The sequence below is a fragment of the Hippoglossus stenolepis genome, chromosome 2 (assembly GCF_022539355.2).
Source record: "Hippoglossus stenolepis isolate QCI-W04-F060 chromosome 2, HSTE1.2, whole genome shotgun sequence".
Lineage (NCBI taxonomy): Eukaryota > Metazoa > Chordata > Actinopteri > Pleuronectiformes > Pleuronectidae > Hippoglossus > Hippoglossus stenolepis.
In genome coordinates, this window is record NC_061484.1 from 17,313,191 (window position 1) to 17,329,239 (window position 16,049).

At 44.1% G+C, this 16,049-nt stretch overlaps 1 protein-coding gene across 16 annotated transcripts in view; it reads right to left on the reverse strand.

The window, feature by feature from the left end:
• The window catches only part of slit2 (slit homolog 2 (Drosophila)), an 88,707-nt gene that overhangs the window by 20,947 nt on the left and 51,711 nt on the right, over nt 1-16,049 (reverse strand). For 5 of the 16 annotated variants that reach the window (XM_035174810.2, XM_035174802.2, XM_035174831.2 and 2 more), the window contains 13 exons: nt 13,431-13,502; nt 12,129-12,200; nt 10,601-10,672; nt 10,193-10,356; nt 10,027-10,038; nt 9,596-9,734; nt 7,843-7,914; nt 7,596-7,667; nt 4,954-5,025; nt 4,540-4,683; nt 3,757-3,920; nt 3,371-3,394; nt 1,297-1,314 (listed from right to left, as the gene is read on the reverse strand). In XM_035174810.2, the coding sequence (XP_035030701.1) occupies nt 1,297-1,314; nt 3,371-3,394; nt 3,757-3,920; nt 4,540-4,683; nt 4,954-5,025; nt 7,596-7,667; nt 7,843-7,914; nt 9,596-9,734; nt 10,027-10,038; nt 10,193-10,356; nt 10,601-10,672; nt 12,129-12,200; nt 13,431-13,502 (1,097 nt within the window). The remainder of the gene's footprint in view (nt 1-1,296; nt 1,315-3,370; nt 3,395-3,756; nt 3,921-4,539; nt 4,684-4,953; nt 5,026-7,595; nt 7,668-7,842; nt 7,915-9,595; nt 9,735-10,026; nt 10,039-10,192; nt 10,357-10,600; nt 10,673-12,128; nt 12,201-13,430; nt 13,503-16,049) is intronic. The other 11 variants (XM_035174822.2, XM_035174874.2, XM_035174906.2 and 8 more) reach the window with 6 other exon arrangements.

The window sequence follows — 16,049 nt, forward strand, 5'->3', positions numbered from 1 at the left end:
AAAGTGACTGTTAGTGTTAGGAACCACAGCACAAACAGGAGAACATCAAAAATCTAATCACAGCAGAAAAATGCTAACACACACCCGGGCAGTCATCTATCAAACTGCACACACACACACACTCTCCCTTTCTCTCTCTCCCACACAAACAGACACACACACAGAGGTTGCTGGGGTGACAGGAGATCGCTGTCTCTTGCGTCTTGGCCATGCTGCAGGGTTTCGCAGGGCCGTTCCATGGTGCTTGACAGAACCATGTTCCACTATCGGAACCTGGCAGCCACATGGTTAGATCAAGCACAAAGGAACAACCTGCTGACTGACTGCTCCTCCGCTGGAACACAGGGATGGGAAGGGTGGAGGGGAGAGGAGGAGGAGGAGAAGAGAGGTGCAAGATCAGGGGAGGGTTCAGGAAGGAGAAGAAGCTTTGAGAAGGTGAGGATTGGAGAAGGTGAGAGGAGGAGATGAAGGGTAGGAGAGGAGGAAATGAGAGGATGAGAAGGAGAGGAGAGAAGTACATGAGAGTTTGAGAAGGAGAGAACAAGAAGGGAGGGGAGGACAGAAGAGAGGAGCAAGTATATGAGAGAAGGCGAGTCGGACGAGAGAAGAGTTTAGAGGAGGAGTAGAGGAGGGAATGGGAAAAGAGAAGAGGAGAAGAAAATTAGGCTGTGGGCAGGAGAGGTGGGAGAGAGCAGGGTAGGAGAGCAGTATGAGAGAAAAAGGAAAAGATGAAGGATGAGAAGCACGAGGAAAAGAGAGGTGGTTGACTTTAGAAAATGTATCTATTGAAATTAGGAGAGCGGAGGATGAGAGGAGGATGAGAGGAGGATGAGAGGAGGATAAGATCAGACGGGCCCGTAAAGTGATCAACAAAGAGCAGGAGAAGGAGGGAATTAAAAAAAAGAGGAGAGACGAGGAACATCTAAAGACATTTTCTACACATCACAGGAGAGCAGGAGCAGTGGGAGGAGAGTTACAGCAGCACTGAATGGCAAGAGAAGCCCTGACTTTGAGGAACACACACACACACACTCACACACACACACACACACACACACACACACACACACACACACACACACACACACAATCATACACAGATAGAATTACACAAACCATTATGTGCTTAAGTGTAAATTTCATTTGTAGTTTGCAAACAGACACGAGGGGTCACAGGAGGGTTCAAGGTCACTGTGGTAGAGGTCAAAGGTCAGAGGCCAGCTCAGGGACGAAAGGTGAGGGATTCGGAAGTTGACGGTGAAACCACGTGTGTGTGTGTGTGTGTGTGTTACTTACAGCCGACATGGTGTACTCCTTGAGTGTGTGAGAGAGGCAGTAGGAGAAAGAAGAAGGGATTTCACTCGTTTAATATAACAGGAGAGAAAATGATGAAAACCCATAAAAAGACGCTGCAATTTTCTTCGAGTTGAGTCCCCGGGCAGAGGTTCATTTAAAGAGGTAATGACTTGTGAATAGTGAGAAGCGTGCTGGCGCGAGATGACACAGGGTGCTGGGCACTTTCATCCGACTTTCATCCGCCTCGTTCATGTGAAATACGACTGATGCAAACGTATTTTTTGGGGGGATTGTGCACAAATTAAACCACAGCGATGAACAGAAAAGTTTTTATTCCTCATTCCAGCATAATTTTGCTTCTTTGTGCATGTTTTTTTTACATCAATCATTTCAGAAGATTCATTCACACGACCGAAGCCATTTGGTTCGAGGGAGATATATAATCTACAAATTACGCTACGTGATTTTAGATAAATTGATCTAAGGCCCGATATCAAGGTTGTCTCACATAATGCGAGATATGTTTATTCAACTTTTCAGCTGCAAATGATCGTAAATTATTCAGCTTTGCCCCATATGTGGTAACAGGGCTTTGAAACCTCTGTCCCCCTGGTGAGTTTCAGAGTTAATGACTGCGCAAACACACGCACACATACACACACACACACACACACACACACACATGCACACACCATGCCTTCTCTGTGTGCAGCTGTGGTAATGACCGCCTTTAGCCCTGCTACTGATCTCATATGCATGTCTGATTTACATATTTTACAGCACCCCACTGAGCATGGTAACGGTGTGACCTTTTGATGTTCTGTAGTGGGCGAAACAGACAGATGCTCGCGGACACACGCTCATGCATTAGCTATCATTAGATGTGCTAAGAAACAAGGAGGAGAGTGTTGAATATAGTCACTGTAATCTCTATACCAATATACATTTATTTATACGGAGTTTTACACGTTCAGTATCCAATTGACAGCGACCTGAGCTATCGCAGGAGTGAGTAACTTCAGTGTCTGGGCCATATACGACCCACGGGAGCATTTGATCAGGACCCCGAATCGGTACGAGAACAGTGTAGCTGTCACAAGCATCGGTCATGGAAACGTTTTTTTGCAAAAGTAAAAGACTTGTTTGCAGTGATGAAAATCTAAAGCATTGCAACAGCTAGAAACATGCAGCCTAGCTCGATGAGATGCAAGGACAAGTGACTCTGGAGTTTGTGTGGCCAACAAGCAGCTTTCACAAGACCACATTCTGGTGAGAGAGCTAATTACTAAAGGGCTAACACCTCATTCAGAATGAGAACTAGTGAACACAACCTCGCTGCCACTGTGGCGCTGCTCCAACCAAAAGTGCAAAGTTTGTCTTCACGAATCGTCGCAGAGCAGATTACTGGTATGGCACAAAATATTGAAAAAACAATGACGGACAACACAAGAAGGATTTCAGTTTTTCTCTCTGGGCTGTTACATATTTGTGATGACTATCTAGTTTGCACGACAGAGGAATTACTTTCTTTGGAAGGCATGTATGGTACTGCCGAATGTGTTTGAGCAAGTAGTATTGGCTAAAACCATCTGTGACTATCTTCATCATCATCATCATCATCATCATCATCAATACCATCTCACATCAGAAGTCGAGAGAAGCCGTTCCAGCCGTCACATTACAGACGTTAGTGTGATATATGTGTTGAATAATTTAGAACGGCCTGCGAAGGGTGTTATAAAAATTGAAATGGCCCTTGATAGGAAACAGGTTCCCAACCCCTGCTCCATCGTCAAGGTTACGGTTACCATCAAAAAGCCGGTGCAAGGACAAGAGCGTGATTATCTGCTGCCTGGTTGGACGTGATGCATAATGATGTGCATCAGTTCATTAAAAGAAAATGTTTCAGCATCCAAAAGGTGTCAGTCAAGGCAAGTCACTCCTAGTGTCAAGAGTGTGCACGTGGGCAGCATCCGTGCACCATGAGTGAACAAAACGTGTATTGCACACACACACACACACACACACACACACTCTCTCACACACTCACACACACATGCTCAGTGTACAATACCTGGAATGAAATACTGTTCTCTAGCTAATGGGGAGAGAGAGAAATTGTAAGTGAAGAACAACATGAGAACAAAAGGATGGACTAAAGACGAAAGTACTGTGTGTGTGTGTGTGTGTGTGTGTGTGTGTGTGTGTGTGTGTGTGTGTGTGTGTGTGTGTGTGTGTGTGTGTAAGAATAAGAGATGCTCAAAAAAGAGAGTTGAGGTTAGTAAAGAGAGGCCGAGGGAAAATCTCAGCAGGAAAACACAAAATGAAAACACAGGAGAGGATATTGTACGAAACATCAATCCGTGTGTGCATGTGTGGATAGTAAGAAATAAAAAGAATTGGTGTGTGTATATAAGGTGGTGTGTTTGTGTTTGTGTGTGCGAGCGTGTGCGTTTATACCTGAGCAGCGGAACTTCTTGCTCTTGATTTGTCCGATTCGTTTGTTGGCGAGCCGCCGCGGGCTGGTGCAGCGAGCACCGCTGGTCTCGATGGGATTGTCCTGCAGGTAGTCAGCCAGCCACTTCAGATGGCAGTCACAGACGAACGGGTTCTGGGCTAAGTGACTGATCCAACACACACATCACACACAACCATGGACACAGACCACACACAAAAAAACACACATAAGCTTTTGGGAATGTTTGGGTATATTTAGTTGCTGGTTACACAGCATCAATATTTCTACTTTACATTCTGTTACCAGGTAACTCACAAGTGAAAGTAACCTATCTATGTTTTGACTATCGACAAAAAAAATCTATAAAAAACATAACGAAGGCCATTTTAAAGTATATCTGTTGGCCAGGGCCTCCTGTGTGGAGTTTGCCTGTTCTCCTCATGTCTATGTGGGTTTGCTCGAGGCAGAGGTCCGGTGCAGAGCAGGGCTATGGGTACTCCGACTTCCTCCCACAGTCCAAAGACATGCAGATTGGGGTTAGGTCAATTGGAGACTTGAAATGTGAGCGTGAATGGTTGATTGTCTCTATATGTCAGCCTTGCCGTACCCTGCCTCTCACCCGATGTCAGCTGGGATTGGCTCCAGCTGCCCCACAACCCTCAATAGATGAGCAGTATAGATAATGGTTGGATGAATGGATATGTATCACTTATATCACAGTTGTTGACTCAGGATGATTGCTTGCAACCGCTTTAAAGTGTGCGTATGTGTGTTTGTGCACGTACAGCGTTTGAATGGCTCTTAGCGAGGCGAAAGTTCCCTTGGCGATGGTCTGGAGCTTGTTGTCATAGAGCGAGAGCAGATTGAGGTTGTGGAGGTCCTGAAATGCATCCACTCGCAGACACGCTATCTTATTGGCATTCAGTAACCTGAAAGAAGGAAGCGACAGAGAGAGAAAGAAAGACAGAGAGAAAGAGAGAGAGATGGAGAATGAAGGCTTGTTCTGTTATCGTTCTTGGATGAGCGTTTCAAATGTTACAGGTCAGCGATGATGGATTTTAACCATGATGTGTCCACTCTGATGACATTTTTTTAGCTAAGAACTTTCAAGCAGAATATCAATGAGCTGAAACTGTGAACTCTCAGCTGCCACTAACTTGTGTGCGTGTGCGTGTGTGTGTTAGTGTGTGTCTACTCACAATAGCTGCAGAGAAAATAGTCCCTCAAGCAGTCCTTTGGAGATCTCAGTGATCTTGTTCCCATATAGTACCCTGTGGAGAACAAACACTGCATTAATAAGTCATGAATAAATCCACTTATATTACACAATGATACTATATTAATATTAACACTCAACATATCCAGTGCTAAAATATTCCGGGGGGTTATTGTCTAACTTCCAGGCTAGATGAATATTTACTATGATAGAGATGAATCAATTATAAGATAAAATTAATATTTTGTTAGTGGTAAAAAAAAGTGTCTGACAGTTATCCAGTGACAAACGCTGCGTTCATGTAACAGGCATTAATTATGAGCAGCCTGTGGGAAAAGTTATCTCAAACGTCTGACAGCTACAATATCTCAGCCAAACTCACAAGTGTCCAAATCTGGAGCAAAATGGCTGCAAAGCCTTCATTAATCAGTTTGAAATCAAATTAAGCTGTAATATAAACATTCATAAAACGTAATTACTTTCCACCACTGCATACACAAATACGTAACGCGATAAAAACATCACACTTCAGCAACTTATCCGATGTGACTTCTCGTTTAATGACGGGTGAAACCATCTTGGAAATTAGAGCTAAATTTGACCAAATTAGACTAATGGGAGGTTTCACAGTGCGTCCAACTCCTGCAGGTATTACACGAAGGCAGCATAAAAATAAGGCTGTTAAAAATACTATGATATATAAAAATAAATCATAGATAATGATTTGTAAGAAATACAAAAATAAAGGATAAGAATGAGATAAGACCCTCTAGGGTTAAAACGATAGCAGCCCAAACACTGACTCTGACTTGGTGCCAACACCTGGCTGCATGTAAACACTCAGGATATGAAGAATAATGTGTTGTGAACACTTTTCATCGAAATGTCAAAATGAACAAATTCCCACATAAATCCTGCTGTGGCTGCAGTGTGAGGAATGTACACAGTTATCAGAGAAATGCTTTTTATAAATACATCAGATTACATACACAAACAGGTCACGGCCGAGGCTGCCACCGCCTGGCCCAACAAATACCTTAGTCGCAAACACACACACACAAACACACACACACACACACACACACGCACACAGAGTTATCGTTCATCTTTGCGCTCCACGCTGAGTTGAGTTGTATATGTAGGCAGTCTAAAGACATGTGTTTCAGATTGGCTTTTATTTCATCGTGCTGAGTGGCTGTCCCTGAGAGACCTGAGGTTGGGAAACACACGATGTGGGGAATGAACGCTTCATTTGTCTCTCGCACACATCACCTATTAGCACGTACCGTTCTGCTCCCCTTCCCCACACACACACACACACACACACACACACACACACACACACACACACACACACACACACACACACACACACACACACACACACACACACACACACACACCCACTAGCGTAGACCGCTACATCGAGACATTTTTAAAAGGACAATAAAAAGAGCTAATAAATATTTAGTACTAGTATTTTGTTATAGTTGCAAAAATCTTCCAACATTTTTAAAAACTCCGTTGCAGCTTCGTGTTTCAGTGAAAACCCTCAGCTGCTTGTGGTTTTCCATCTCATAAACCAGTGTGCCTCCGCAGTGCCGGTGCCCATGCAGGCCTCCCTGAGCCGCGCAGCCGCCGACGCTTTGGAGGAGCGTGAACAAATAACGTGTGTGAAGGAGTCTTTATAATCCCTGTTAGCGTATGCAGCGGCAGTACTGAGTATGAACTTCAACATCAGACACCTCGAGCTAAAGTCTTGGCTAAAAAACAAGAATAAATTCAAAATAGAGAAATCATTACAGACACATATGTGGATACACACACAGGCTCGATGGCTCATTTACATCCTTTCAAACTAAAACACTGACACACAACGAGCACACGCTGCAGCTTAATGTGAAAGCCATACTGTATGTGGTGTGTCAGCATGAATGTGTGTGTCCCATTCTCTCTGTGGTGAATGTGTAATGAGGTGGCAAAAGCCACCATTCAGCAATTCAGCATTTATGAATTATTGACTTTGGAGAGACGAGACCTTAATATAACTCCTTCATGAAATAACTCTACATCTCTCTCTCTTCCTCTCTTCCTCTCTTCCTCTCTCTCTCCCTTGCTCTTCTGCTGCCTCTCTCCATCTTCCTGCACACAGCTTCACACGCAAAGCAGACGTTCTGACCAGAGAGTCAAGCTGAGGAGGAAGACGCCAAAAGTGCATCTAAAATGGTTTGAAAATGGTGTTCTGGTTTTGACCTGGTGCGTTGGTTTTTTCACTTGTACTGCAAATGTGCTAAAATTAAAGGATATTTCTTTTTCATAGATTTGGCTGTACGATTTTGGTCATTATTTCTTTCCCCAAAAATTATAAATGAAATCCAATAGGGCAAGAAATACAAGCACTCAGATGATTTCTTTGCGAAAGGTTCCTAAGTTACAGTGTTTCTTTTTTATAGAAACACTGCAGAAATGAATTTGAGGGTGAGACAAACAGTTTTTGAGGCGGGCTAAAGATTTGAGAAGAATTCGATTTTCCTCACGAGATTAAAAGGGTTGTACTGCGATATTTTGTCTGTTCTGCGTAAACTGCCTCTTACTGTAAATACAAACATGTCACGCAGTACTCACAGAGAGTTGAGGGAGCGCAGACCTTGGAAGGCGTCCGCGGCCAGCTCCGATATCTGGTTGTTACTCAAATCTCTGAGAAGAAGAGAGCAAAAGAAAAAGGAAACGAGAAAGAGAGAGACACAGAGTCAGTGAGGGAGGGAACGACACAGGGAGCGAAACACAACGACGGCCACAAACAGGACAGGAACAGAGGTTGTTGGGGACAGTTGACAGGCTGAACAATACACGTGTCTCTTCATCTACTCACATCCTGCGCAGCTTCTTATACGAAGAAAAGGCTCCAGCTGGGATCACCTTGATGGCGTTCTGCTCCAGTCGGCTGGAACAAACACACACACACACACGCAGACCATTGAGGAAAGACATTAACATTCCCCTATCACTGAGCTATCTCTGCTGTATCGCTGACTGCGGTTCATTCCCGGGGCCTCCGGCCGAGGGGAACATTTCCAGATAAGACGCTTTGATGACCGCTGCCAAAGTCTGTCACATTTCTTTGATCTTTTGCCCTTTTTAACATGTGTACAGTCACACACTCACACACACACACAAACACGCAACTATCTGGGCAGTGTTCCATTAAGTGCCAGTCAGACTCCGCGTCAGTCAGGCCCAAACAAATCAAGCCAGGAGAGAGAGGGAGAGAGAGAGAGAGAGAGAGAGAGAGAGAGAGAGAGAGAGAGAGGAGGGGGGGGATACAAAAGGGAAAACAGACCAAAACAAACGTTCTCTAAACATTTCACATGTTCAGTCACCGTGACAAGAAAGGCGGCGGAACATGATTTGCAAACCAAGCACTTGATTGTGAAGCATTTCCCTAAAATGAGTTTGTTTTTCGTTTGCTGTTCTCCTCTGTTCAGCTCGACCCTTCCCGCCGTCGAGTCAAGTCTTTTCAAAGCAGGTTTCAACGCGAGTGTCTCCTGTAACCTCACTTGTCCAAGTCAAGCTGCCAAGTCCTGTCACAGCATCAGTCTCAAGCCAACTCTTAAATCAGTGGTGACACGACACGCGTCTCTGGTCTCAGATGAATCAACCACAGTTTGAATTCCTCTCTAAAGTCACAGCTGGTCTTAAGTCAAGTCTCAGGTCAAGGTCATGTCCTAAATCATGTTTTAGTCGTGTCTTTGTTTTTTTGGTTGCATTGTTTATATTTGATCCGGTTAGTTTTAGTTTCACATTTAGATTTAGGGGGTGGACTTAAGACTTTTGTATGACATATGTACATCCTGTCGTCATCACCTACGTCTACCTCTACTTGACATTGATTGGTTGGTAGACGGTGTGCGTTTGACATTGACGTATTACCCACGGTGTACATGGCGCCGCCTCGAGTCGAATTTGAATGTCGGGGCTTACGCACACTTGGATGACACCACAGGAGCAGAATGGAGGCCTTTTAAGAATCGGTCACCATTTACTTTAATTGTATTGGATTTGGCTGCAACGCTGTTTACCCCTGAAGCTCCAAAAGTGTTTTGTTGACTCAAACACTTCCCCCACCCTTCCATCGGCATAGTGCTGAGTAGATAAAGAGCGAATTTTCATTTTTGGGTTATCTATCTCTTTAAATCTTATGTCTCAGGTCTATAGCGCTGACTGATACTTTGTCATTTTAAACGTGCCTGCTGTGATCCTTCCTCTCCTCTCGATGCTCCATTTAAATAGAGATATGATCTTTCTTGTCCTTCAGATTAATCCTTTGAATCTTCCTCCCTCATCCCTTTATTATTTTCTTAAGCAGGGAAGAGCTGCATGACCAGGCTTTCTCATTTCACAGACGTGTGGTTTTATTCTACTGCACAGAAAGAGAAGTGGAGAGAGACAAAAGAAGAGGAGATGGAGAAGTGCGTGGGGAAAGAACAAGGGAAATATCACCGCACCAAGTGTGAGTACAGGAGTTTTTGTGCAGGAGCACATGTATATGCATGTAGAGTAGTAAAGAGGTTTGTGTGTGTGTGTGTGTGTGTGTGTGTGTCTCATTATACGAGTGCGTGTCTTACATCTCAGTAATGGTTTCAGGCAGGTTGGTGGGTATTTCTGTCAGTCCCTTCCCTCTGCAGTCCACGATGTTGTTACTGCAGGTGCACGACTCCGGGCACTGTAACACACTGCAGGACGAGGACGAGGACGACTGGTGACCTACACAGAGACAAAGGGCCAATGATATCCATGGATAACAGGTGATGGTTGATGTGACTCCCAGAGGCGAAGGAGGAAAATCAAAGTGGGAAGCAGCAGGCAGAGCATAGCAAGTGGGCAGGTGGGAGAGAGATGCTTTCCCTTAATGTGACAGCGTCCTTGCCTGTCAAAAGTGTCATTTGTGCTCTTGCATTGGCTGCTCTTTTATCTAAAATATGCTAGAAAGAAACTCTTCATATTACATCAAATGCAAGGTTGATGCAATGCCAAGAAATGGAAGATGAGTACTTGCCTTCGTCTTCATCTTGAAAAGCGTGAGCAAAGGACAGTAAGAAAAAAGCAAACGAAACAAAGCAAAGGATGTTTTTTTGCCACAGTCAGACAGCAAGCGGATGTAAGTCAAGAAGCAAACAACACATCAAACAGTCCACACATTAGCACATCATCACCTCCCCTACCTGTGCACACAAACTCCTTCTTCTGCACCTCTGCCACGTTGTGTCCCCTCAAGTGTGGGGGGGCCATGCATTGCGTGTAAAGACCCAGACGGGGGCGTTGTCGCAGCCACTCCGACAGCCAGGCCACGTGACAGTCACACTGCAGGTTGTTGGAGTGCAGGCGACTGGGGGAGAGAGAGGAGGAGGCGGAGGGATGAGAGGGGATGGGGAGGAGAGGGGATCGACAAGTGGTTAGACCAGGTGTTGAGGGATGGAGTGATGATATATTTGAGGAAGGGGAGTGGGAGTGGAGGGGGAGAGAGGTGGAAGTTCCAGGTCGATCAATTAATTGTACAACTAGAGACGGATGAGAGAAATCCCCCTGCTCAGGTCCGCAGTGTGAACCAAATACTCTGTGGTGTCACTTACAAGGTCCTGAGCTTTGGCATGTGGTTGAAACTGGCCACAGACAGTCGGCTGATGTTGTTGTTGTTGAGGGTGCTGAGGAGAGAAAAGATCAGAAAACAACATCCCACTTAGATTCAGTGAAGCCTTTCCGGGAAATTTGTTGCACACAGAAATAGAGAAGTGACTTAAACCTGGTTTATGTTTCTACGAAGAATCGAGGCAGAGGCTAATAAATGTCGAACAACAGTTACTTTAACTGGAATGACTGCAATGCAGAAAAGAGAGAAGGCGACGGAGGAGGTGATAAAATGACGACTGAAGTGATTGAGGCAGGAGAAATGTGAATCGACTTTTCCTAGTTTTTGCTTCCGACATCTAACCAATCAGAATGCATGTTATTTGAAGCAGTAATAGTAGAAGAAAAACAACTTCCTCCTCTATCCAGTCAGATTAAAAGTTTATTCGTCGACTTATTTAATATATTTGTCTTTAGCCATTGCTCACAGTTATTGTTGTGTTCGATATGATGTAGCCTACTTGGATCTTCCTGTTGAAGAAAATAAATGAACCAAATGCGCACAACTGGGATAGTTTCCAAACATATAGGACTTTCGTCAAATCAAATACTCAAGTATAACCTGTGATCTTGGTGCCAGCTGCTGCAGCCGTTCTTCAAACATTCCCACGAACATCCTGAAATATGTCCTGAAGAGGTTGTGGTACAGTTTAAGCTGAACCAGTGAAACTCACCAAGTTCTCCTCTCTTCATTGGTTGTACCCCATAAATAAAACAATCAGATCATCATCGAGTTGCAATATTTCAATTTGATCCTATAATTAATTTGCTAAATTGAGCAACGTTGAAATTCGCTTCCGAAATTATTCGCTATTTCGTGTCATTTATTCAGATCGCCTTTAATGTGCAAAGGCCCTAACTCCAAATATTTCTTTGATAACTACACAACGTTTTTTTCTCCTCCCCTACAGTTCAGCTTCTTATCTTCCTTGTGCCTGTCCCCATTGATTCTGGTTACCTAACGAGAACAAGCATTTCTGAATGAACAGTGGAACAATTAATGTTAAAAAATGTAGGTGTCAGTGAAGTTGATCTGACTTGTCACTCAGCTCAGCATTTAAAGTATAATATTGTGTTGCTTCTAGTTAATTAACAGTGAACGAAACTCTGCATCTAATATACTGACCTGGAACTAAAGCTACCTGCACTTACATCACAATATGATGAAAATTCACATCTGTCATTAAGACCGTCATCATTACTGACTTTAGGACAGAATAGACGTCTGTTTAGTGTCACTAATGACATGGTGACCTTTTTAATGAACCATATATAATGGTCACGGAGCCATGCATTAAGTGAAATATCTGAATTTATATATGAGAGCGTCCAGTTTCCAAGTGCTGCACAGGCAATGCAGTCTTTTAAAGGTCAACGAGGATATTAGCCGCTCCATATCCCACTGCTGTTAGTGTTCTTCATCCACCCCTCCTCTGCCGTTACAGCGGGACAACTGAATAAACAGGTACTCACAGCACTTCCAGGTCACGCAATGCTCGGAAAGCTCCATCCTCGATACAGCTGATGTGGTTGTAGTCCAACTGGCTGCAGACACACACGCACACACACAAAAGAAAGAAAAAAGGAGGTAAAGATGTAAAGGTGTCTTATAGCACAGCCAGCCACAGATGAATATGCATCAACTCCGCCGAACAAAGTCATCAACAACCGCTCTCTACCTCACTCGCTCACTTTCTCTTCCGCTTTACTTCTGTCTCCTGAGCTCTTTGTTCTTTGTGCAGATGTAATTCTCCCTGTATTTATCTCTGGATCCATTCCCTCTTCCTGCTCTCCTCAATCTGACGTCTCATTTGTATGCGCTGCTCTTTACCTCTTTCGCCCTTCTCTCCCCACCCCCCCTTTCTCAGAATCGCTTTGCTGAAACAATTTAATTAAGACATAAGGACAGTAAATCATGTGCTGTCACCCGCATGCTAATGTGTGCTCAGGGACACACACACACACACACACACACACACACACACACACACACACACACACACACGCACACACACACACACACACACACACACACACACACACACACACACCACCTTGTCTTAAACTATTCTTCGGGGACCCTTCATTGGCAAAATGCATTATCTAGCCCCTGAACATAACCCCTACAAATGTAATGCCTCATCCTTGACCTAAACTTAATCCTAACCCTAAATTCAAACCATTTACACCGATATAAAGGGCCACATTAATGTAGTAAAACCACCACTCTTTACCCCCTAAACAGAAGCACACACACAACACACAAGCAAACACACTCTGTCCTGTCCTTTTAAAATAATTGCAAGACATTTCAAAATAAATTATCTGATGTGCAAAAAAACCCAGGATGCAGCAAAATAACTGTAAATATCCATATTTATAGAATTACTGCTGGGCAATTACCTGCAAAATGACCAACAATTATCTTTAATCATCGGAACCATGACTGAGGCAAAGCAAAGAGAAAAACAACACAAATGCTACTGACGTCCATTGCATACCCACACACACCCACACACACCCACACACACACACACACACAGGGCTGCTAATGAGCAGCAGTGCCAGTCAATACAGCAAACAGGAGGCACATGACATTTAACACAATGAAATATTGATGCACAACCACACAGGGGTTATGCGCATTTGCAAACATGGCGAGACACGTATTTGCACGCGCACACACACACACACACACACACACACACACACACACACACACACACACACACACACACACACACACCACACACACACACGCACGATGCCACTTACAGGTTCTTGATCTCCACAGCTCCCCTGAAGGCTTTCCTTGGGACCCCCTGGATCTGGTTCTCGCTGAGATCACTGGACAGATAGAGAGATGTAGAGAAGAACGAGGGGGAGAAGAGAAAGAGAGAAAAAAAAAAAAAGGTGGCAGAGAGTTAAGCCAAGCTGTCACCGAGCCACTTGCGTTGCAGCACAAGTACTTGATGTAATCTTCAAAATGCACCGGGGGAACTTCAGAGCCAGACGGATCATCAGCAAAATTGAGTTCTTTGCACACAGAGCACTCCTTCGCCAAATATAATCAGTTGTCTCTATTCATCTCTCAGTGACACACACAAAAAAAACACTTCCCCTGACAAGTGTCCACGTAGCTGGAGCCAGACGCAATTCAATTGTCTGCTCTGAGCATCCATCCAAGTCAGTAATAAGAGGGTTTGAATTATTAAAGAACCTGTAGGGGGCACTAGTGACCTCCGCTTCCAGCATTCCGTTCCTCCTCTCATTACTCCCACTCATCTCTCCATCACCCCCGCCACCACCTTCCTCTGCTTTTAAGGAGTGAGTGATGGATGAGTGTGTGTGTGTGTGTGTGTGTGTGTGTGTGTGTGTGTGTGTGTGTGTGTGTGTGTGTGTGTGTGTGTGTGTGTGGGTGTGTGTGTGTGTGTGAGTATGATCACTGGGGTTTACAGAGATTTAGCGTTCAGCCACTTTAACTAAGCTGCAGCTTGGGATACAGTAAAAAAAACTAAACAAAAACAAACCCATAAATTTACTGCAGTGACTGACACACACATACACGCATGTGTGCTAATAAATGTTCTCGCACACGCACACTCACATTAGTACATAAATATAGTCACATGCACGACCAGGTGTCTCACATAGATCAAATCTGCTGCCAAGTGAAACACATGCTGTCGCTGGTTGGTATAGCAACTTGATTTAGTGAAGGACACACATGCACGCACACACACACACAAACACAGACACACACAATAATGGATTCAGCTGCCCGCAGGATGTAGATGTATTACGGGATGTAAAATGCAGGTACTGAATAAATCAGACTTTATCGTTTCATCATCTCAACTTCAGAGAAACATCTTAACTGGAAAAAGGAAAGGTACTGCTCGATTGTGTGTGTGTGTGCGTGTGTGTGTGTGTGTTTTGTCTACCGCCGACACAGACCAAGGTTCCAGACGGACTATTTGACCTTTCACCACCGACCTTCCAGCTCTTGACCCCGACTGTGTCGCAGTGACCTCCACGAGGCAAAATCGGCTAACGGCTAATGCCCAGCCACATTCCTCACATTCCTGTGTCAGTGATCATATAATCAGAGTCGTAGGTATCATCTATCACCTGCGCTTCCACCTGCTGCATCGAAACCTGTGATCATTTGTTTCCAAATCTAAAGGAAAATTATAGAGTGAGGTGTTTAGAAGACTAGTAAATATAGGTGAGGATAATTAACTGGGACATGTCCAACTGAAATCCAAACTTAGCCTTTTAGCATCCACGTCTGGAGCGATTAATTGATAGTCGACCAATAGAAGCCACAATTATGAAAATGGCTTAAATATGTTTTCTAGTTCCAACCTTTCAAACGTGAGTATTTTCTTAGTTCCTTTTTTTCCCCCAATTACACTAAATGTAACAGCTTTAGATTATGGACTATTAAGCAAAACAGTCATTTGAAAACATCATCCATCCAAACATTGTCTGTACCGCTTTCCCTGTAAGCGTTCAAGGAGGAAGGCTGGAGCCAGCAGACATTGGGTGACAGGCGTTGAAAGAAGATCTCAAATGTTCCCCTTAATCTGGTTTATGCTCATAATTCCATGGAGTAAATACAAAATGTAAATGTCTAATAAATAACTCATGCAAAGCATTTTAAGATGTGAACCTGTACATGCCTGTAAGTGCACATCAGGCATTATTCTGTGATGCTGGGATCAGAAAAGTGATCCTGGACTAAGACTTTACAAACAGAGGCAGATGAAAAGGAGGATTTTTTACAGGCACACACACACAACACAAACACGCGTGTGCTTCTTCTTATGTGAGCACACACACACACACACACACACACACACACACACACACACACACACACACACACACACACACACACACACACACACACACACACACACACACACACACACGGCGGCTGGTCTGAATCAAGTCAGAGTGTATCCTGATACTGTTTTTACAGGACCAGGGGGGTTTGGAAAGCAGCTGTGCTCTTTTAACCACTGGAACTCTAAAACCAAACAAATATTCTGAAAGTGCTCCTTAACCCTACACACACACACACACACACACACACACACACACACACACACACACACACACACACACACTATGTCTGCCTATCGGATGTAGAAATCACCACAAACTGTGTTAATGTGTCATACGTGAAGAGTTGATAGTTTGACAGTTTGTATGTCTACATTTAGGCTGCACACATACCTCAGTGTAAACGGCAGAGCACAGTAAATAATCTAAGCCAGAGTGTGTTTACTCACACACTTAACATGTTCACTTGGGAACATACAGCACACGACTCCGCTGCAAGTCACTCAGCTCAACAGGAGAGGAGAGAGGTGGAGTAGTGTGTGT